The sequence below is a fragment of the Pongo pygmaeus genome, chromosome 4 (genome assembly GCF_028885625.2).
Source record: "Pongo pygmaeus isolate AG05252 chromosome 4, NHGRI_mPonPyg2-v2.0_pri, whole genome shotgun sequence".
Taxonomy (NCBI): domain Eukaryota; kingdom Metazoa; phylum Chordata; class Mammalia; order Primates; family Hominidae; genus Pongo; species Pongo pygmaeus.
Window position 1 is genome coordinate 116,486,842 of NC_072377.2, and position 23,643 is coordinate 116,510,484.

Consider the following 23,643-nt stretch of genomic DNA (forward strand, 5'->3'; position numbering starts at 1 on the left):
AGATTTATTCTGCATAGACCATCAGGGAATTATTATTTCTTATTGAATTTCTTAGTGCTTTTCAAAGCAGGTTTCCTACATAAAAGTGCTTAATAGGAAGCTGGCTGATGTGTCAGAAATGTCCTACAAGGGTGGAGTTCAGAATATATGACCTGAAAGTCCCCCCAGTTTCATTTACTTCAGAAAACATCTTAGAACACAAGCGGGGACTCCAAGTTGATGATTCTATTAATGTACATTTTTCATAATCTGAAACTTTATTTTCCTATCACATTCATTACAGGTCTTTTTTCCTACATCAGTGTTCTTCTGAAATACTGCGTATATTAATAGTATGACCATATATATGCACGAGAAGTTCCCTGTAGCATTATCTGTATTTTTTTTTTTTTTTGAGACGGAGTCTAGCTCTGTCGCCCAGGCTGGAGTGCAGTGCCGCAATCTTGGCTCACTGCAACCTCCGCCTCCCGGGTTCAAGTGATTCTCCTGCCTCAGCCTCCCAAGCAGGAGTAGCTGGTAGTACAGGTGCCCGCTACCACGCCCAGCTAATTTTTGTATTTTTTTTAGTAGAGACGGGGTTTCACTGTGTTGGTCAGGCTGGTCTCGAACTCCTGACCTCGTGATCTGCCTGCCTTGGCCTCCTAAAGCGCGTGAGCCCTGCGCCCAGCCCTAATTTTTTTTAAAAAAGGAACAACCTGGATGGCCAAAGCATATAGTTAATTATGGAATACAATGCAGGAGTAAAAAGACTGGGTTACAGCACTTTGGGAGGCTGAGGCGGGAGGATCCCCTGAGGTCAGGAGTTGGAGACCAGCCTGCCCAACATGGCGAAACCCTGAATCTACTAAAAATACAAAATATTAGCTGGGCATGCTGGTGGGCACCTGTAATCCCAGCTACTCGGGAGGCTAAGGCAGGAGAATTGCTTGAACCCAGGAGGCAAAGGTTGCAGTGAGCTGAGATTGCGCCACTGCACTCCAGCCTGGGCGACAAGAGCAAAACTCCATCTCAAAAAAAAAAAAGACTGGGTTAGATGGCGAAAGAGGCCATACAATATGTATGAAATAGTAACATGTCAAAAAAATACATGAAAGATTATGTATAAGCATGTTTATGATAGCATGATCATTCATACCAAAAAATTACAGACAACCTAACAGCCAGTGCAGAGTAGGCTGGTACAATTTTCCAAAGAACTAAATTAAGATAAACACTCAACTTGAAAATGCTGGCAGAAGTATGCTCTTCCTTAAATAGCATGTATCTGGAGATTTTGCTTTTTGGTCTCAGTTCTTGCTTTTGCCAAAATTATCTCATATGATTCCTCTTTTTCAGGTCCATTAATGGTAATATATTCATGTAAATCAATAATAAAACGAATAATGTGTGTATATCAATGTATTAAATGCACATTTAACTTACCTAAATTCAACCATATGCTTTAGGCAACAAATCATGGACACTAATTGCAAGCCAGCTATGTCATTTTGTTCTTAACTACACAAGCTGGTCTAAAACTTTCAATACAACTGGTTGTACTGAAAATATTGTGGATTGTAAATTATAGAAAAATACACGTATTCTGTTAATGAGCCATCAGTAGATTCTGTTGGGAAATTTCTGTTCATGTGTGTGGTGAACAGAGGTGAAGTAATGCATTATAAAACAATGATCTTTTTTATCCCTTCTTAACATTAACTCAAGTATTTTTGGAACCTAACCCCTATTTAAGATGTAATTCCACTATACATCTAGACAAAGGATAGAATGAAATAAGCATTAACATTCATCAAACATAGTATGAGACACAGACAATCATAAGAGCCTTATATATATTATTCCATTTAATGCTTATGAAAACCTTGAAACAGGTGCATCTCCAGTTTTACAGCCGAGGACACTTAGGCACAGGCAGAGATTACTCACAACCTGAATATGAAGGACTTTCATTTTATTTTTTTAAAAATGTTGTGCCCTTGCAATTCCCTAATGAGTTACAGATATAAGCGTATTTTTTATACCACTTGAATTCAGTTTCCCTCTGAAACGCTGATGAAAATACCATCCCTCTCCTCAACATTTCCTCCCCATCCTAATGGCCCTTTCCCCAGAAAGATGTGCTCTGCAAAAGCTTAAACTGGCATGTCTACTTTTCAAAGTGCTCATTAACAATGTGATAATGAACAATGTGAATGCAGACATCTGCTTGGTTCTAAAAATGAGGTCTACGCTGGCGCAGTGACTCACGCTGGTAATCCCAGCGCTTTGGGAGGCCAAGGCAGGAGGATTGCTAGAAGCCAGCAGTTCAAGATCAGCCTGGTCAACATAACAAGACAAAAAAGAAAAAAAGTATTAGCTAGGTGTAGTGGTACACACCTGTAGTCTCAGCTACTCCTGAGGCTGAGGCGGGAGGATTCTGTGAGCCCATAAGTTTGAGGTCACAGTGAGTTATGATTACACCGCTACACTCTAGCCTGTGTGACAGAGCGAGACCCTGTCTCTTAAAAAATTAAACAAATACAGATCATGAAATATAATCTTTTCATCAATCAATCAATCGAGTTCAAAAGATTATATCTTAAGTTGAGGGATAAAATAAAACAAAGTAAAAATGAGGCCTAAATATGGCGCTTCAAAGTGGGATGAAAAAGGTCCAATTAGCCTACCCTCTTCTCATTCTTCTGTGTGCAGTCCAGAATAAAGAAAAAAGAAAGTCTGAGACAGATGAAAGCATGGAATAGAAACAAAACCATAGGCTACCAAAGACATGATTTTCAACTTTTTTAAAGGAGGTATTAGGATTTATTTAAGCCCGTAATATGGGTTCACTGGGAAAACTGACCACTTACGGTTAAGTTAGGGAATATACTTTTGTTTTTCCTACCACATGCAGCTAGGTCACCAGTGGAATAAGTTAAAATATAACTGGTCTGTTCTTTATGAGCCCTTTCAGTTGTTGACATGTACTATTTTGACAACCTAATCAATACCGATAGGAAATTCTGTCTAACTAATATCAAATATTTGGTGACAAAGGTGAAGTAATGCATTAAAACATTGGTTTCCATCCTTAATACTAAAAGCAATTATCTTCTCATTTCCTATAGAGGTAAATGAAACACCTGGAGAGCTAATACTTAAGCTACAACCAATTAAAAAGAAATAACTGGCTGTGAAAATGTATATTTAGAAGTACAAACTGAACATCACAATATCCTTCCTTTAGGCAGTTCAAATGACTTCTATATGAACACAAAGGCTGAATGCATGCTTAACAATAATGATACAGAAATATTTCATCACAGCAGATGCAAAATGTATCATCATGTCACCCAGGTTCATGCCATTTTCAAACACATCCATCATCAGACACTGATCAACTTCATGCAATGCTAGTTTAAATTTTACCCTCTCAGGAGATGCGTTACAAAATGCAGGTAGACACACATGCAAATGTTTAGCCCAATTTTAATTTATTTTAAATAAAGCTTTTTGTATATGCAATGCATGTATCTGTTCAAAAACAAAGTCAATACTATACCTGGTTATTTCCTCTTTAAGTTTACATGGATCTTCAGCATAGAATTTAATACCAAAATACAAAGTATATGGAGGTCCAGCTAAAATAAGAAATAGAAATTAAATTTCACTAAAATCATAAATTAAAGTTACAGTATAATATTATACAGCTATTTACAATTACACTCCAAGAATGTCTAAAGAAACAAGAAAACGTAAGATAAAAACAGCAATGACGGTAGGACCTCGACACATACACACACATAGATAAAAGACACGGCCAGATACACCAGAATGTTGCTGATTCTTATGTCTGGTTGGTAAGGTTATGGACAATTTTTATTATTTATGTTTTTCCCATTTTCTATGTATGTAATTTTTCATAGTGAAGAAAGAAAAAAAATAAATGGTTGAAAAAACCACCCACCTATCATCTCATTAAAAAAAATAGTTTTAAAATCTATCTGCAAAAAGCTGAAAACAACTTAAATGCTCAGCAGCAGGTGGACTATTAAAGTCAGCCCCAGCCACAGGACATATACCATGCAAATGTTTAAACAGACAGAAGGGCATCTGCATGTGCTCATGTGGAAAAGACCAACTATCTAAATTCCCAAGCACAGAAATATCATACCTTTTGTGAAAAAGTATCAGTTAATATATATTTGGGGTTTTTTTTTTCCTGGAAGAGTACAAAAAAAATTACTAAATGGCAAACTCTGGGAAGAAGGGCTAGAAACGTTCTATCCTTAAACTAATTCATTAGAATTTTCTTATGATAACTCTTACCTTTTTTTACAGGAAAAAAGTCATCAGTGAGGCTACATAATAAAATTAGGGACAATATTTGTTTCATTCTTAAACATTTCTGAATCTAAAAATGTGTTCTCACATATTTAAGAAAACCTTTCTCATCTCATTCATTTACCAAAGAAGAACTATGCCTACAAACTTTTTTTTTTAAATCAGAAACAAAGCCTGGAATTGTACGTACATGGGCAAATAAAAAATAAACACTCATATTGTGCAAGAAGACACAAACCCCTTGGGTGCTGAACACATTATATTATGCTTTTACTAGAAATATTTTTATTTCTGAGGGTATCAATCTAATCTGTACTGTTTCCAAAAGTGCATATTTCCAAGCTGTGCAGTAACTAGATCTAATACACTTTGTTTTTAAAAGGATTTGTTACCTGATATACCAGTTGGTGGTTACGGGTGTTAATTTTGTTTTCCAACAAAAGCTCTCCCACAAATTAAAAAGAAAAATGTGAAACATGCATCTCAGTAAAAGTCTTCGATACTGTCTAAACTGATAAAGTAACCCCAGTCTCGCTACTCTTAACTGAATAAATAAAGTCACAAATTTAGAAACTGGGGAAAAGAAATTAAATAGAACAAGAATAAAGGTATGATGTATTTATAACATATGAACTATGTTACTATTTATTAATATTACATACACATACTTATGTGTGCAGCACCCTGGAACGCTGTTCCTGGCATGTGGGAGACCATCAAGATGAGGATCCTGCCCCTCCCCTCATCTATGCCTTCCTGTGTAAGACACTCCTTATGCTATAGCTTTTTTAAAAACTAAACTTTAAAAGAAACTGCTAGAATTTCTTATTATTGGAGTTGATTCCTTATGTTTAATTTTTATGTTTGTTTAACCACTGTGTTTGTATTTCTGACAAATACACCTCTATCCCTGAACATAGATGTCAGGGAGGCACAGACTATTAAATATTTAGAAGAGCCAGGAATCCACCCTCAGCTTATCCGTCTGTGTCAATCAAGCTCCATGTTCCTGAGCAGATGGGTCTGCCTGTGCCCGCAGGCAACTGGGGTTTGTACCTAGGGGCCAGGGAGGAGCACAGATGCTGCTGAGATGGAGCACAAAGGGAAGAGGCCTTCTCCAGAGCTGCTTCTATTCTTTGGAACATGACAGATTACACCCTATTCACCAAGCCCACACATTTCAAATGTTCAGTATGAACAGTTAAGCAAAAATGTTAAAAGTACACAATTAAAAACATTTGGTTTTGGCTAATTTCCTCTAAGGTCTTCTGGCCCAAACTAGCCCTTCATTTCCCATTCACATATAAAATTGCTGTGTTCTAAATATAAGGCATTATTACCATTTGGTTACATTTCATAATGTACAAAAATGTTTCATAAACATTTGATTCTCAACAACAACAACCTGGGAACATATGCAAGGCATGTTAAACTCCAAGGAGTTAAACAACTTGCCTAAAATTACGGGGAAGAAAAAAAAGTTTGCTAATATCTAGGGCTCAGTGCTTTGCGGTGCACTATTCTATACAGCTTCTCAGCAAAATACAAAATAATAATACCTTTAGAGTGAGATAATACTCTCATATGCATCACTGTTTCAGAGAGCAATCAAAGGCTATAGAAATGAACATTTTGGACAAGGATATGTCTAGCCAGATATTTTTTGGCTCCCTATTCTAACTACAAAAAAGGTGCTGATAATTCAAATTACAAAATTATTGTCTCGAATCCACATTATTCCATGGACTCAACGTTTAAGAAACTCTTACGTAAAGTGAAGTTAATATTGTTTCACTTTAGCAAAAAATACAGAAGCCAAAAACTGGGAATCCTCTCTCTTTTGTGTAGACTAATTTTGAGGTCTTTGGTAAGGAGTTTCTCATTAACTTAAGGAGAAATAAATCAAGATTAACTACAAGCATTCTGGTAACTAGCAAATGTTCTGTCATTTTTATAGATTCTCTTTCTGACTATTAGATATTTGATAGCCATTTTCCTTCACTATCAAATAATTTAATGAGATAAAACGTAAGGATTCTTCAGTCACTAACATTTTGTCAATTATAATACCAGTTGTTTTATTCTTACTATACATCAATTTTTTTTTTTTTTGAGACGCAGTCTCACCCTATCGTCCAGGCTGGAGTGCAGTGGTGGGATCTCAGCTCACTGTAACCTCTGTCTCCTGGGTTTTAAGCCATCCTCTCTGCCTCAGCCTCCCGAGTAGCAGGGATTACAGGTACTCGCCACCACATCCAGCTAATTTTTGTATTTTTAGCAGAGACGAGGTTTCGCCATGTTGGCCAGGCTGGTCTTGAACTCCTGACCTCAGGTGATCCACCTGCCTCAGCCTCCCAAAACTGCTGGGATTACAGGCATAAGCCACCACATCCAGCCTACATCAAATTTTTAATATTGCATTTTTAGAATGAAAAAGTGATTGCATTATAGACTGATACTTAAATATTTCATACCACGTAAATAAGTAGACACTTTAAATGTGCTTAGGAACACTTTAATAATGCACCTTAAAATAATTAACATTTTTTCATCACCTTGATATAAATATCAACTTTTCCTATAAAAGAAACCTGTGAGTTTATTTTAAAATAACTGGCTGGGTGCAGTGGCTCACACCTGTAATCCCAGCACTTTTGGAAGGCTCGGGTGGGTGGATCACCTGAGGTCAGGAATTCGAGACCAGCCTGGCCAACATGGTGAAACCCCAAATCTAATAAACATACAAAAAAAAAAAATCAGCCAGGCGTGGTGGTGGGTGCTTGTAATCCCAGCTACTTGTGAGGCTGAGGCAGAAGAATTGCTTGAACGCAGGAGACAGGGACTGCAGTGAGTCAAGAGCACAACACTGCACTCCAGCCTGGGTGCCAGAGCAAGATACCATCTCAAAAAAAAAAAAAAAAAAAAATTCCTGAAATTTTTCTGGTTTTCCAATTGGTATTTTTTTTAATTGGTTCAAATATGCTAGAGTTATAACTTGTAAACTCCAGTGGTATCCACTACAGAGGTTGAAATGCAATGAGAAACAACAGTGATGCTGACGTTCATAGAAACAGGACTTTCTGATGGCTTTGCAGTCCAGGTTTCCAGTTCCTTTTGGAAGCAGAGCTACATTCCTGCCCTTGGTTCCATGGAGCATCGCACAACCAATACTATCACAGGAAACAAGCTGACATGCACAGAAAATACAGACTCAGAATGGGGATAATGAATGCCAGAAGAATCCACTCCGTTTTGATTAGCAATAATTCACACAGTTCAGCAAAATGCTTTAATGGGGAATAGAGTTTCAGTTTAGGGAGATTAAAATGTTTTGGAGATGGACAGTGATAATGGCTGCACAACAATGTAAATGTACCCAATGTCACTGAATTGCACACAAAAATGGTTAAAAGGATCCATTTTATATGTTATGTACGTTTTATTTCAAATGAAACAGACAATTTTTTAAAAAAGAGTATTCTTTTGCACACTTAAGGAGCCTCTGTGTTTGTGCTTATAAATAAAAACTTGGGTTCTGGAAATTAAGATTAAGGAATATATACTTAATTATATTGCGCCTCCTTATAATATTCGTATTGATAAAACCAAAAAGCTAGCTCCCAAAAATGGTCTCTCTCTGAAGACCACTTTTTAGATCACAAAGGCACCTCTTACTTACTGGCTTAGGAAACTGAGTGGTCTGAATGGCAAAACCATGCCATAACCCAAGAAACTCAAGCTCTTTAAAAGCTTGGACATTATGACCCATCCCTGCAGCCTGCCTACCACCCATTAATGTCTATTTGCCTTTTTTGTTTTAAGGTCAAATTTTAAAGATAAGCATACAGAAAAACCACAGACAAAATCAAGGGAAGGCCTGCCTCAAGGAAAAATTCAATACTAAGATCCACTCAGAAACTGATTAATCTGACCTTGGAGAGGGCCTAGCAATGCACACAATACACACATTCCCATATTCTGGTACTCGAGTACTAGTACTCACTTCTTTCTCCAGTACTAAAGCCCACTTCTGCACCCAACTAATCATGGGTTTGTCATCATTTTCAAGCCACCCTTTAACAAAGTAAAACTTAAATACCTACTGTTAATCAGTTCTTTGTGTTCAGCAAGGGTTTTTGCAGGATCCAGCCAATACTGTGTGAGGAAGAAAAGGACAATTAAAGAAATTAGTTGCTTTTCATTAGCTTTTACTTCAAGAATATTTGCAAAATGTTATCTAAACAACATTTTAAAACTTGATAAGTTAAACACTTCACTCATATACACACACAAACATACATAAGAGTTTTCTGCAGCAAGAACAGTAAAAGAAAAAATAGGCCAGGCATGGTGGCTCACACCTGAAATCCCAGCACTTTGGCAGGCAGGGGAAGAAGGATTGCTTGAGGCCAGAAGTTTAAGACCACCCTGGCCAATATGGCATGACCCCATCTTTTAAAAATAACATTAAATTAAAAATAAAATACAAAGAGAAAGATGATGCTGACGTTGGAAGAGAGGCAAAGAAGAGCAGCAGTACTTGCTGGGTCCCTGGTTGAATTATCATACTGATTGTAATGTAACATCCAAATGCTTATGAGTGACTTCTGACTACTTTTGGTGGGAAAATAACAGGCTCAAAAAAAATGTCCTCCAAGTCTCTTTCCAAAGTCTCCATCATCCCAAGCACTGCTCCCCTTAGAGCCACGTCTCCTCCTAATACGTCCTCACCATCTTTGCTTCCAGTCTCATCCCTGCAGGTATTGCTGCTAGGTGTTAGGAAGAAAGCAATCAAATCCTCATTAAGGATCCAGGAGAGCAGTTCAGCACAGTGGCTGAGGGCCTGAATCCCAGGGCAGACCCATAGGGAGTCTGTTCTGACTCTACCCATGTCATTGCCATGTAACTTAGGACAAGCGACTGGACATCACTGGACCTTCCTCATAAGGTTGCTGTGCAGATTAAATAAGTTAATCCAGGTAAAGTCTTCAGAATAGCCCCTAGCTCAGCCTACATATGCTAAGAATGATTAGGTCACCTCTCATAACTGCCTTTGGCCAGTCTAAGATACCTACTTATTAATTCAAATTAACAGTTAATGAACAGAATTTCAAGTGGTGGCAGGAGAATTCGGGGTCCTGGGGAGAGGCCTTCCTTTAAATCTCACAATTACGAAGTAGAATCATCGAAAGAAGGAGATGAGGTCAGCCTCTAGCCTCACCTCTTCTTCTGTGAGAAGAGCAGGGCAGAAGCCAAGGAAGCAAAGAGGGCACTGGAGTTCCCACAAAAGCAGAGTCAAACGGATAAAGGCTGCCCTGAAGGGTCAGGGGAGGGCAGAGATGGAATCGCTCCCACACGCTCCTAGCCAGATGCTGGGGACCCCCCAGGGCCAAGCCACTCAGTTTCCATTTCCTCGTGTTCCTTAATGAAGAAGGGGCAATTCCCACCACAATGAGGTAGGAGCTGACCCACCTTAAGCCACGTTCCACCCAGCACTCATGCGCTGGCGCAGTTCCCCACTTTCCTTCCCCTCAGTTGAGGGCAGAATGCTTGTTCTGCTATGTAACAGTAGCAATAATTATAAATGGCAATTATAATGCTTTATGCAATCCCCTTACCTTTTATTCCAAATTATGAATACAATTATTCATACTATGAATACTATGACTATGAATACAACTGTTGTAGTCATTTTACTGTAAGATTTTATAACTATACCAAACTCTATTCATGCATATATAAGCTTCACTATTTGCCACGCACAGCAGTTTCCATTTTTTGAATTTTTTTTTTAAAAAAGTAGAGTAACCAACATATCTAAGTGTAGCAACTAAAAACGCAATGTTCATTATTCCAGTCTTCATCATGTCTTATTTTTCAAAGGTCTAGAATCACTCACTTTTAAAACAGAAAATGTATTTGAGGCAGAGGATGTGTCAGTGAAATGCTCTTGGAGCCCACAGCGACTAAAAACAAGGCTTTGGTGTTAAAATTATGATTCCCAGGGAAACTGTAGCTCATTCAAGTAGAGTAAAATCAACCCAAACGTTAAGCTGTGTGTTGGACACAATGCAGACCCATCGCTTTACGTATATAAAGCTGTGGGTTCTTCATGAAATGGAAACATGAGGTGAGGGGACTGTTTCTTACCATTCATGTTAAACAAAAAGGTTTTACTATCCCCTGAATTTTCCAATGAAGAGAAAACCAAGGAAAACAAACACAAACACTCAATAACACTTGCATTCGGTTTCCACTGCTGCCATAAGAAATTACCACAAGCTTAGAGGCTGAAACAACACCCATTTATTATCTCAGAGTGCTGAAAGTTAGTGTCTTTCTTTGCTTCAAATTTCACAAGGCTAAAATCAAGATGTCAGCTTGCTGGGGTCTTGGAGAGCTGGTTGGTTAGGGGACCAAATTCCCTAGAGCACAGTAAGGGAGGGGGCTTATAGATGCATCATTAGAGGCTCTCCCAGTTTCTCTACGTGTCAAGGCACATGTAACATTGGGATTTAATTTCACACCCTACACCACACTTACACATGAGGGGTCAAAATGTGCTTGTGGCAAGAAGGGAAAAAAGGAGGCTTTGGTCTTATTACTCTCTGTCTAATCTTGTTCTGAAACTAGTAGGAGGCAGAAATCAGAGTTTTAAATTTCTCCTCCTATCATCATCATCATCATCCCAAAAGACAACCTTTGTAATTTTTTTTTCAGATTTTTTGATTCATTTTGTTTTGTTTTGTCTTTGTTTTCTTGTCTCCAGAATGCTTTTCAGTCACTAAAGCCAGCTAAAGAAAATAGGAAGAAAAATTTTTAATTACATATAATGGGAAAAACTGGTTAATCTATCAAAAATTTTACATTAATAATAATCTGTTCTATTTTAAAATAAATCTCTTTCCTTGAGAGTGATTAAATTTGTGAGGTGAAAAAAGTAAAATAACAGTTTCAAGAAAAGTTACAATTACAATTACAATTGTAACAGCACGAAGTTACAATTACAATTACAATTCTGCAGCACGAAGCAGCAGCAGCAAGACTCAGTCAAAGGCTATTCAATCAACTCACTGCACATTTGCTATGCTAAGCATCACCCTACAGCCGCCCACGCACAAATCTCATTTGATCAAAATGGAAACCAGGGGTTACAGAGGTCAGACAATGATAAATGTCCAAGAACATAAATAATAAACACAAGTCACCAGGTTTCAGAAGCCAAGATCTTGAAATGTAAAACCCACTTACGTTCAACCAAGGGAAAGATGTGACCTTGGAACCAAAGCAGCCACGCTACGATGGCACTTGTCACCATTCATTATCAACAAGCAATCAAACACAGCATATGGAAGATCAGAGTGAAACACATCAGCCTGTTACTCTATAGTTTAAGAGAAAAAAAGGGCTCAAAAAATTGCCAATGAACACAATATCCCTGTTTTAAGGAATGTCAATATTCTGGAGGTAGACCCTAAAACTGGGATATCATTCATTCATTCATTCATCACTTATGGATATCCACTATACATGTTCTTTACATGACATGTCAGACATTTTCCTGAGTAGTATGGGAACACAAAGTTGAATGAGACCCGTGACTAACCTCGCACTCACAGCCTAGCAGGAGACACACAGCCATGTAATTACAATACAATGTGGTGAGACAATAATTACTTATATAAGATGAATACATATGAGATAATAAAATCATGTACAAGGAAAATTAACTGCAGGGTGAGTATATGATGGCTTTACTGAAAAAAAATCATTAAATAGCATGTTCAAAAAAATCTTTCTCAGAATACATAAATGGGGGATAACAGAGCCTTAAATCTGTATAAAGTACATGTCTATCAGCTCAACTGCTCTTAAAGCAAGTGAGTAAATTTCCATGTAATAACACAGAATGTAATACTCTACATCCTTTACAATTGAACACTCTATTAAAGTCAGTGTTGCCTAACAGCTAACAAATACTCAGCTAAGCAATCAATATTCATGGAGAACTTCCAGAAAGAGAAGTAGTCCATTCAGTCTTTCCACCAGCCCCACATGAGGGGAAAGAGGAGCACAGAGCTGAGAACCATGCAGTGTGGTGCCCTAAGAGACTGTTCTTCTGGAGTCTCCTACAGTTCTAATAGAATAAACCCTAAATTTTTTTAAATAAAGAAAGGACAGCATGCAATAACTGGAGCTGTGTTGCATCTTATTTCACACTGGGTCCAATGTTGATTCAAAGAATGGTTTCTCTGAATTGTACCCTGGTGTGCTGCCTCTTGCCTAGCCAGATGGTCACAAGGAGAAATAGCCCTATCTCTCATTCTCTCTCAACATTCAAGCTGTCCATTCTCTAGGATAATCACTCAATCACTTTCCTCTTCCCCACTCCCCTCTCTCTCCTATTTCTTTTTTTTTTTTTTTATTTTTTTTTGCAAGTATTTCTCAGGCACTTTATTTTACTTTTTTTTTTTTTTTAAATGAATGAATGAATTTATTTATTTATTTTTTTTTTTTATTTTTTTTTTTAGAGTTGAAATACATTTTATTTTTACATATATTATAAGCACCACAATACAATCCTATTGGTTTGCTTTAAATAGTCAACTACTTAATAAAGATGTTTTAAAATAATTTTTTCAATTTTATATTTCCTCTCATATTTAGCATTTCTAGTGCTCTTCATTTCTTTTTTTTTTTTTTTTTAATATATTTTAGGTTTTATGGTACATGTGCGCAATGTGCAGGTAAGTTACATATGTATACATGTGCCATGCTGGTGCGCTGCACCCACCAACTCGTCATCTAGCATTAGGTGTATCTCCCAATGCTATCCCTCCCCCCTCCCCCCACCCCACAACAGTCCCCGAAGTGTGATGTTCCCCTTCCTGTGTCCATGTGTTCTCATTGTTCAGTTCCCACCTATGAGTGAGAATATGCGGTGTTTGGTTTTTTGTTCTTGCGATAGTTTACTGAGAATGATGATTTCCAATTTCATCCATGTCCCTACAAAGGACATGAACTCATCATTTTTTATGGCTGCATAGTATTCCGTGGTGTATATGTGCCACATTTTCTTAATCCAGTCTATCATTGTTGGACATTTGGGTTGGTTCCAAGTCTTTGCTATTGTGAATAATGCGGCAATAAACATACGTGTGCATGTGTCTTTATAGCAGCATGATTTATAGTCCTTTGGGTATATACCCAGTAATGGGATGGCTGGGTCGAATGGAATTTCTAGTTCTAGATCCCTGAGGAATCGCCACACTGACTTCCACAAGGGTTGAACTAGTTTACAGTCCCACCAACAGTGTAAAAGTGTTCCTATTTCTCCACATCCTCTCCAGCACCTGTTGTTTCCTGACTTGTTAATGATTGCCATTCTAACTGGTGTGAGATGGCATCTCATTGTGGTTTTGATTTGCATTTCTCTGATGGCCAGTGATGGTGAGCATTTTTTCATGTGTTTTGTGGCTGCATAAATGTCTTCTTTTGAGAAGTGTCTGTTCATGTCCTTCGCCCACTTTTTGATGGGGTTGTTTGTTTTTTTCTTGTAAATTTGTTGGAGTTCATTGTAGATTCTGGATATTAGCCCTTTGTCAGATGAGTAGGTTGCGAAAATTTTCTCCCATTTTGTAGGTTGCCTGTTCACTCTGATGGTAGTTTCTTTTGCTGTGCAGAAGCTCTTGAGTTTAACTAGATCCCATTTGTCAATTTTGGCTTTTGTTGCCATTGCTTTTGGTGTTTTAGACATGAAGTCCTTGCCCATGCCTATGTCCTGAATGGTAATGCCTAGGTTTTCTTCTAGGGTTTTTATGGTTTTAGGTCTAACGTTTAAGTCTTGAATCCATCTTGAATTGATTTTTGTATAAGGTGTAAGGAAGGGATCCAGTTTCAGCTTTCTACATATGGCTAGCCAGTTTTCCCAGCACCATTTATTAAATAGGGAATCCTTTCCCCATTGCTTGTTTTTGTCAGGTTTGTCAAAGATCAGATACTTGTAGATATGTGGCATTATTTCTGACGGCTCTGTTCTGTTCCATTGATCTATATCTCTGCTTTGGTACCAGTACCATGCTGTTTTGGTTACTGTGGCCTTGTAGTATAGTTTGAAGTCAGGTAGTGTGATGCCTCCAGCTTTGTTCTTTTGGCTTAGGATTGACTTGGCGATGCGGGCTCTTTTTTGGTTCCATATGAACTTTAAAGTAGTTTTTTCCAATTCTGTGAAGAAAGTCATTGGTAGCTTGATGGGGATGGCATTGAATCTGTAAATTACCTTGGGAAGGATGGCCATTTTCATGATATTGATTCTTCCTACCCATGAGCATGGAATGTTCTTCCATTTGTTTGTATCCTCTTTTATTTCCTTGAGCAGTGGTTTGTCGTTCTCCTTGAAGAGGTCTCTCACATCCCTTGTAAGTTGGATTCCTAGGTATTTTATTCTCTTTGAAGCAATTGTGAATGAGAGTTCACTCATGATTTGGCTCTCTGTTTGTCTGTTATTGATGTATAAGAATGCTTGTGATTTTTGCACATTGATTTTGTATCCTGAGACTTTGCTGAAGTTGCTTATCAGCTTAAGGAGATTTTGGGCTGAGACAATGGGGTTTTCTAGATATACTATCATGTCATCTGCAAACAGGGACAATTTGACTTCCTCTTTTCCTAATTGAATACCCTTGATTTCCTTCTCCTGCCTAATTGCCCTGGCCAGAACTTCCAACACTATGTTGAATAGAAGTGGTGAGAGAGGGCATCCCTGTCTTATGCCAGTTTTCAAAGGGAATGCTTCCAGTTTTTGCCCATTCAGTACGATATTGGCTGTGGGTTTGTCATAAATAGCTCTTATTATTTTGAGATACGTCCCATCAATTCCTAATTTATTGAGAGTTTTTAGCATGAAGGGTTGTTGAATTTTGTCAGAGGCCTTTTCTGCATCTATTGAGATAATCATGTGGTTTTTGTCTTTGGTTCTGTTTATATGCTGGATTACATTTATTGATTTGCGTATATTGAACCAGCCTTGCATCCCAGGGATGAAGCCCACTTGATCGTGGTGGATAAGCTTTTTGATGTGTTGCTGGATTCTGTTTGCCAGTATTTTATTGAGGATTTTTGCATCAATGTTCATCAAGGATATTGGTCTAAAATTCTCTTTTTTGGTTGTGTCTCTGCCAGGCTTTGGTATCAGGATGATGCTGGCCTCATAAAATGAGTTAGGGAGGATTCCCTCTTTTTCTATTGATTGGAATAGTTTCAGAAGGAATGGTACCAGCTCCTCCTTGTACCTCTGGTAGAATTCGGCTGTGAACCCATCTGGTCCTGGACTTTTTTTGGTTGGTAAGCTATTGATTATTGCCACAATTCCAGCTCCTGTTATTGGTCTATTCAGAGATTCAACTTCTTCCTGGTTTAGTCTTGGGAGGGTGTATGTGTTGAGGAATTTATCCATTTCTTCTAGATTTTCTAGTTTATTTGCATAGAGGTGTTTGTAATATTCTCTGATGGTAGTTTGTATTTCTGTGGGATAGGTGGTGATATCCCCTTTATCATTTTTTATTGCACCTATTTGATTCCTCTCTCTTTTTTTCTTTATTAATCTTGCTAGCGGTCTATCAATTTTGTTGATCCTTTCAAAAAACCAGCTCCTGGATTCATTTATTTTTTGAAGGGTTTTTTGTGTCTCTATTTCCTTCAGTTCTGCTCTGATTTTAGTTATTTCTTGCCTTCTGCTAGCTTTTGAATGTGTTTGCTCTTGCTTTTCTAGTTCTTTTAATTGTGATGTTAGAGTGTCAATTTTGGATCTTTCCTGCTTTCTCTTGTGGGCATTTAGTGCTGTAAATTTCCCTCTACACACTGCTTTGAATGCATCCCAGAGATTCTGGTATGTTGTGTCTTGGTTCTCGTTGGTTTCAAAGAACATCTTTATTTCTGCCTTCATTTCGTTATGTACCCAGTAGTCATTCAGGAGCAGGTTGTTCAGTTTCCACGTAGTTGAGCGGTTTTGAGTGAGATTCTTAATCCTGAGTTCTAGCTTGATTGCACTGTGATCTGAGAGACAGTTTGTTACAATTTCTGTTCTTTTACATTTATTGAGGAGAGCTTTACTTCCAAGTATATGGTCAATTTTGGAATAGGTGTGCTGTGGTGCTGAAAAAAATGTATATTCTGTTGATTTGGGGTGGAGAGTTCTGTAGATGTCTACCAGGTCCGCTTGGTGCAGAGCTGAGTTCAATTCCTGGGTATCCTTGTTGACTTTCTGTCTCGTTGATCTGTCTAATGTTGACAGTGGGGTGTTAAAGTCTCCCATTATTAATGTGTGGGAGTCTAAGTCTCTTTGTAGGTCACTCAGGACTTGCTTTATGAATCTGGGTGCTCCTGTATTGGGTGCATATATATTTAGGATAGTTAGCTCTTCTTGTTGAATTAATCCCTTTACCATTATGTAATGGCCTTCTTTGTCTCTTTTGATCTTTGTTGGTTTAAAGTCTGTTTTATCAGAGACTAGGATTGCAACCCCTGCCTTTTTTTGTTTTCCATTTGCTTGGTAGATCTTCCTCCATCCTTTTATTTTGAGCCTATGTGTGTCTCTGCACGTGAGATGGGTTTCCTGAATACAGCACACTGATGGGTCTTGACTCTTTATCCAATTTGCCAGTCTGTGTCTTTTAATTGGAGCATTTAGTCCATTTACATTTAAAGTTAATATTGTTATGTGTGCATTTGATCCTGTCATTATGATGTTAGCTGGATATTTTGCTCGTTAGTTGATGCAGCCTCTTCCTAGTCTCGATGGTCTTTACATTTCAGTATGATTTTGCAGTGGCTGGTACCGGTTGTGCCTTTCCATGTTTAGTGCTTCCTTCAGGAGCTCTTTTAGGGCAGGCCTGGTGGTGACAAAATCTCTCAGCATTGGCTTGTCTGTAAAGTATTTTATTTCTCCTTCACTTATGAAGCTTAGTTTGGCAGGATATGAAATTCTGGGTTGAAAATTCTTTTCTTTAAGAATGTTGAATATTGGCCCCCACTCTCTTCTGGCTTGTAGGGTTTCTGCCGAGAGATCCGCTGTTAGTCTGATGGGCTTCCCTTTGATGGTAACCCGACCTTTCTCTCTGGCTGCCCTTAACATTTTTTCCTTCATTTCAACTTTGGTGAATCTGACAATTATGTGTCTTGGAGTTGCTCTTCTCGAGGAGTATCTTTGTGGCGTTCTCTGTATTTCCTGAATCTGAATGTTGGCCTGCCTTGCTAGATTGGGGAAGTTCTCCTGGATAATATCCTGCAGAGTGTTTTCCAACTTGGTTCCATTCTCCCCGTCACTTTCAGGTACACCAATCAGACGTAGATTTGGTCTTTTCACATAGTCCCACATTTCTTGGAGGCTTTGCTCGTTTCTTTTTATTCTTTTTTCTCTAAACTTCCCTTCTCGCTTCATTTCATTCATTTCATCTTCTAGGGCTGATACCCTTTCTTCCATTTGATCGCATCGGCTCCTGAGGCTTCTGCATTCTTCACGTAGTTCTCGAGCCTTGGTTTTCAGCTCCATCAGCTCCTTTAAGCACTTCTCTGTATTGGTTATTCTAGTTATACATTCTTCTAAATTTTTTTCAAAGTTTTCAACTTCTTTACCTTTGGTTTGAATATCCTCCCGTAGCTCGGAGTAATTTGATCGTCTGAAGCCTTCTTCTCTCAGCTCGTCAAAGTCATTCTCCGTCCAGCTTTGTTCCGTTGCTGGTGAGGAACTGCGTTCCTTTGGAGGAGGAGAGGTACTCTGGTTTTTAGAGTTTCCAGTTTTTCTGCTCTGTTTTTTCCCCATCTTTGTGGTTTTATCTACTTTTGGTCTTTGATGATGGTGATGTACAGATGGGTTTTTGGTGTGGATGTCCTTTCTGTTAGTTTTCCTTCTAACAGACAGAACCCTCAGCTGCAGGTCTGTTGGAGTACCTGGCCGGCCGTGTGAGGTGTCAGTCTGCCCCTGCTGGGGGGTGCCTCCCAGTTAGGCTGCTCGGGGGTCAGGGGTCAGGGACCCACTCGAGGAGGCAGTCAGCCCGTTCTCAGATCTCCAGCTGCGCGCTGGGAGAACCACTGCTCTCCTCACAGCTGTCAGACAGGGACATTTAAGTCTGCAGAGGTTACTGCTGTCTTTTTGTTTGTCTGTGCCCTGCCCCCAGAGGTGGAGCCTACAGAGGCAGGCAGGCCTCCTTGAGCTGTGGTGGACTCCACCCAGTTCAAGCTTCCAGGCTGCTTTGTTTACCTAAGCGAGCCTGGGCAATGGCGGGCGCCCCTCCCCCAGCCTCGCTGCCGACTTGCTGTTTGATCTGAGACTGCTGTGCTAGCAATCAGTGAGACTCCGTGGGCGTAGGACCCTCTGAGCCAGGTGCGGGCTATACTCTCCTGGGGCACCGTTTCCTAAGCCCGTCGGAAAAGCACAGTATTCGAGTGGGAGTGGCCCGATTTTCCAGGTGCCGTCTGTCACCCCTGGAAGGGGAACTCCCTGACCCCTTGCGCTTCCCGAGTGAGGCAATGCCTCGCCCCTGCTTTGGCTGGCGCATGGTGCCCTCACCCACTGACCTGCGCCCACTGTCTGGCACTCCCTAGTGAGATGAACACGGTACCTCAGATGGAAATGCAGAAATCACCCGTCTTCTGCGTCGCTCGCGCTGGGAGCTGTAGACCGGAGCTGTTCCTATTCGGCCATCTTGGCTCCTCCCCACCTCTCCTATTTCAAATGTATACTATGTAGTCTGCATATGCTGACAAGCTGGATGAGATCCCATTTTGTAGGAAGGTAACAATGAACCCAAACAGACCCTGCTCTCTGATTTCGCACAGTCCACTCCTAACATACTGTATCCTAAACACTCAATCACTGAGGAGTCATGGTGACAGTCCTCTCGGACTCTGACCCTTTGCCAGAGTGGCAGAGGTAAAGCAGCTAAACAGCCTTACTACTTCAGGCCTGTCAATCTTAATCACAGCACTGATGTAACCCGGAGAGCAATGACAGACCCTTCTTACTCTCTGACAGTCCTGGCTAAATGCCTTTGGCTGCTTTCATCCACCTTGGCTGATAATGTCTCAATTTCATCAATTTCCTAGGTAACAGTCTCAGAATTAGGTTCTGAAACTCTAAATAGTGTCCAGCCAATCAATATCCTAACCTTCAAAAGATATATATTAAATTCGGGGTCCAACCTTTCATTTGTCAACTGTTCTTTCAGAGTCTCCTAGAGTTCTAATAGAATAAACCCTAAAAATTTTTTAAAAAGAAAAGACAGCATGAAATAATGAGAGTTTGCTGCATCTTATTTCACCCAGAGTCCAATGCTGACTCTCTTCTGGAGAATTTAAGAATGTTACATTGACATTTAATAAAGTTTCCTGTAGGCCAAATAAAAGGACTTAAAAGCACACACAGTTTTCATTAATATAGCAAAACAACCTCTTGATCTAAGAGAGTAAAAACAGAGTTGGTCATGTACCATTGACAACACAGCCACAAAGATCTCAAAAGTGATACAACGGGTCATTCCTGGGGAGTTCTAGGACTCAACATAATTCACATATATGTTTCAAGGAATCCAAGACTTAGGTTATGGCTATTTGTGCTTTTCCCACTGACCCTGTAAACAGATCTAAGGCCCTCTAAGCAACATCAAGAGGACATGGTTTTAATTCGCTTCTTCATATGAGTCACAGAAGCCTTAGGACCTCAAGTAAAACCACCATAATAGAGCTATCTTGCAGTGGCAACAAAAACAAGGGCCTGTCATTGGAGTGATCTACAGGGAGGGAGAGATAATTACAACTGGCCCCGTTTTTCAGCAAAAGTGAAATTTCAAGGAATCTCTGATGGACCATGTGGCTTCTCATAAAGTGTCACTGGCCCCGGGAATATTCCTCATTTCTCATTCATGGACCCTGACACCACTCTAAGGTTACAGAAATGCAATAATAACAGCTAGCATTTATTAAATTTTTGCAATGTGACAGGCACTGGTGAGGACTCTACATGTATTTTTCTTTTAATCCTCTATTATAATTACCATTTTATAAATGAGGAAACTGAAACACTGAGTAAACAACTTGCCCAAAAGGACAGAACAGCAGCTCCAACGAACTGAAGCCATTCCATCTTACACTCAGGCCAAGCTACTTTCTAGAATATTGTCTGAGAAGTAATGCACAACTTAAATTTCAAGATTCTTACTCTCATCTAATACTCTTCTCCCAACTCACTTTAATATTCTAACTCCACCAAGACACCCAATTCATTGACCCTACTACCTCTCCATTGTCCCTTGCTGATGCCCCCAACCAATGTCATTTCCCTCACTATTCATTATAATCTTTCACTTGCAAGTGTCCTCAATTTCCTTGCACATCCTTGCTTCCATAATATCTACTGGAAAAAAAAAAAAAAAAAAAACACCCATGGGTAACTCCATTTCCCTGCATTCTCCATGCTAGCACCCAAGGAGCTGAACATAACTAGAGGCTCAACCACAGGTAGGCTTGCTTTACATTCATTAGCAATAACCCAAGGGAACCCTTGGTATCACGCAGAATCCTACTAAATTTTATTCTGTCATTCTCCTTAATAATTCCTGACACTTTCTCCTCTGTCCTTAAACTTCTAACAACTCCTTTCCCTTCCTCACTCTCAGCTGAAGATCTTCAATACTTCAATGAAAATGGAAACAGTAAGAAGAGAAATGCGTATGCATCCTGGCCCCATCGACCAACCTGCCTGCATCTGAGCTTGTGTTCTGCTTTCTCTCCTGTTGCTGTGGAGGAACTGTCCACGTTCCACTTAGGCTCATCCCTTTCTCATCTATTCAGGAACATGGTTCCAGCAACCTTCTGTTCTCTTTCCTGCATCATGAAGGTTTCCCTTTTGACAGAATCATTCTTGGAAGAATGGTGGCTTTATTTCTCCCATCTTCAAAACAAAACCAAAAAACTTTGACTCCCATACCCGTCCATTTCATTTCTGTGCTTTGAAATAAATCTCTGGATGAGAAAAAAAAAAAAAAAAGTTGCTCTACACTCTTTCATCTCCTCATGGTCCCATTTTAGTATTTACTGCAATTACCTCCACGTTGTTCCATCTAATGATAGACATAGTTTTCATCCATGTTCTTGAAATATGTCACATGCTTCTAGGACACCCCTCACTCTTGCTTCTCCTCCCGTCTCACTGGCCACGTCTTCAAAATCTGTTGCTGGTTGCTCATATTTCCCTGACCAGGAATGGCTGGACTGCTTAAGCTCATACCTCACATCAAGGCTCATGGCCTTAAATGCCATCTATACACTGACAACTTCCACAGTTATAGCCAGACCAGAATTCCCTGCTAAATCCAACTGCCTACTTGGCATCTCCACTTACATGCCTATTATAATCTCAAACTTTAGATGTCCAGAAGAAAACTGATGATTCTACCCCCTCAAAAAAAATTGCTCTCCTGCAGTCTTCACCATCTCAGTAAATAGTACAGCACTTTTCCATTGGTTCCAGTCAAAACCTCTTTATCTTCTATCTCTTCTATCCACCTGCAAATCTTGTTGGCTCTATGTTCAAAATATAAACATAACAGGTCAAATTTTCACCACTCTCAGGACCAAGCAGCCATCATCTTTCACTTGGATTTCTTCAACAACTCTTTTAATAGTATCCTTGTGTCTGCCCTTGCAGTTAGAGAAAATCATTTAAACACGGGTCAAATCAGTAAACTCTTCTCTTCAATATCCTCCAGTGGTTTCCTTTCTCACTCAAAGTAAAATACAAAATCCTTCTAATAACCTATAATGCCTTCCATGATCTGGCCCCACTCCCTCTGCTTTCCACTGTGTGTTTTTGGGATGAAGTAGCAAGAAGGACCTTAAGGAGAGTACTGGTAGAAGCCTGAGGGCTTGCAGGGAGGCTGTCTCTAAGAGCCTCAATTAAAGCAGAGAAAGCTATTGGAAACAGAAAAAAAAAAATGTGGAATAAAAAATGTACCAAACGAACTGGATGATTCAGATAAGTAGGTTTCCAGGTAAACTGTTGAAAGCGCTGATTGGCTTCATTTTGCTGCCTATAAATGAAATGTAAGAAGACAGAGATAAGCTAAAAAGAAGGAACTATTAAAATATAAAGGAGCCAGGATTTTTTACTGAATTTGAAAATAAAACTTTCTCATTCCTAGTCCTATCAGAAGGCAAACAATGCTGCAATTAAGAAACGGTTTCTGGGCAAAGAATGAATCCAGCATGCTGTCAGGTAAACATGCTATAACTGTAAAATCCTTTATTAGATGTAATACAATTTATAAGATTTAACACCATGCTTCATGGACCCTTTCAAAACAAGATCCTCTAATAATCTTAAGGGCACTGTGTCCCAACAGCCTTACAGGGAATCTAAGGTACAGAAGAGCTTATTCCAGAGCCATCTGTGGGTGCTGCCTTTGTCCAATAAAGTTAATTGAAGGTTGATTCATAAGAAATCCACAAAAACTTTTAGAAGAATTATACCAGCTTGGGCTGAAAGGAACAGAGATACTACAAACTGAAAAGAGGTCTTTGAACTCCCAATCTTCCTTAGGCAAAATCCAGGCCGAGAACACTACTCCACCGCAAATACACACTATTTTTTATTAAAAAAGCAAGCAAGCCCAGACAACAGAACCCAGAGCCGAGAAGACAGGGCCAATCGTCATAGTGAACAACTCCTAGGCAATAGGACCAAGTCCTAATCAGAGAAATCACCGCATGTGTCTGGCTAGATTTCAAAACTAGTATTATGGACTAGTAATTGTTGTGTGCCTCCTGGCTTGCCTCTTTCTAATTGGAAGCATTTATACTGGTTATCCTACACATGTTCCACCACTGTATGTTTGGGGCGGGTAGGCAGGAACCGTATCTTATCACCTTAATTCACATATCTTCAGATCAAAACGAACTGTACTCAAGGAGTTAAACTTGAGGGAAAATGTCCAAAGAGTCTGATTTGAGGAGATGGTATATCTTTTTTTCTTTTTTTTTTTTTTAAAGACGGAGTCTCACTCTGTCACCCAGGCTGGAGTGCAGTGGCAGGATCTCAGCTTACTGCAAGCTGGAGATGGTATATCTTAAGCTCAAGTCCCATGTCATAATAAATAAGAATATTGGGAGGCCTTGGGAGGGATAAGTGCATTTTATATGTAAAAAGAATATAAATAATTTTTGGTCAGAGGAATCTCATGTATTAAAACATGTCTTTAAATTAGTCAATACTATTCCTATCAAAAGGTATAATGTAGTATTTCTCCCCTTTAAATGTTACCTGGCCAA

General features: G+C 39.3%; 1 protein-coding gene across 2 annotated transcripts in view; it reads right to left on the bottom strand.

Moving 5' to 3' along the window:
- EPB41L4A (erythrocyte membrane protein band 4.1 like 4A) overlaps positions 1-23,643 on the bottom strand; it is a 260,597-nt gene that overhangs the window by 107,902 nt on the left and 129,052 nt on the right. Inside the window, exons 4-5 of one of the 2 annotated variants that reach the window (XM_054487859.2) lie at positions 8,427-8,478; positions 3,542-3,620 (exon numbers count right to left, since the gene is read on the bottom strand). In XM_054487859.2, the coding sequence (XP_054343834.1) occupies positions 3,542-3,620; positions 8,427-8,478 (131 nt within the window). Of the gene's footprint in view, positions 1-2,247; positions 2,408-3,541; positions 3,621-8,426; positions 8,479-23,643 lie in introns of those variants that run through there. The other variant, XM_054487860.2, reaches the window with a different exon arrangement.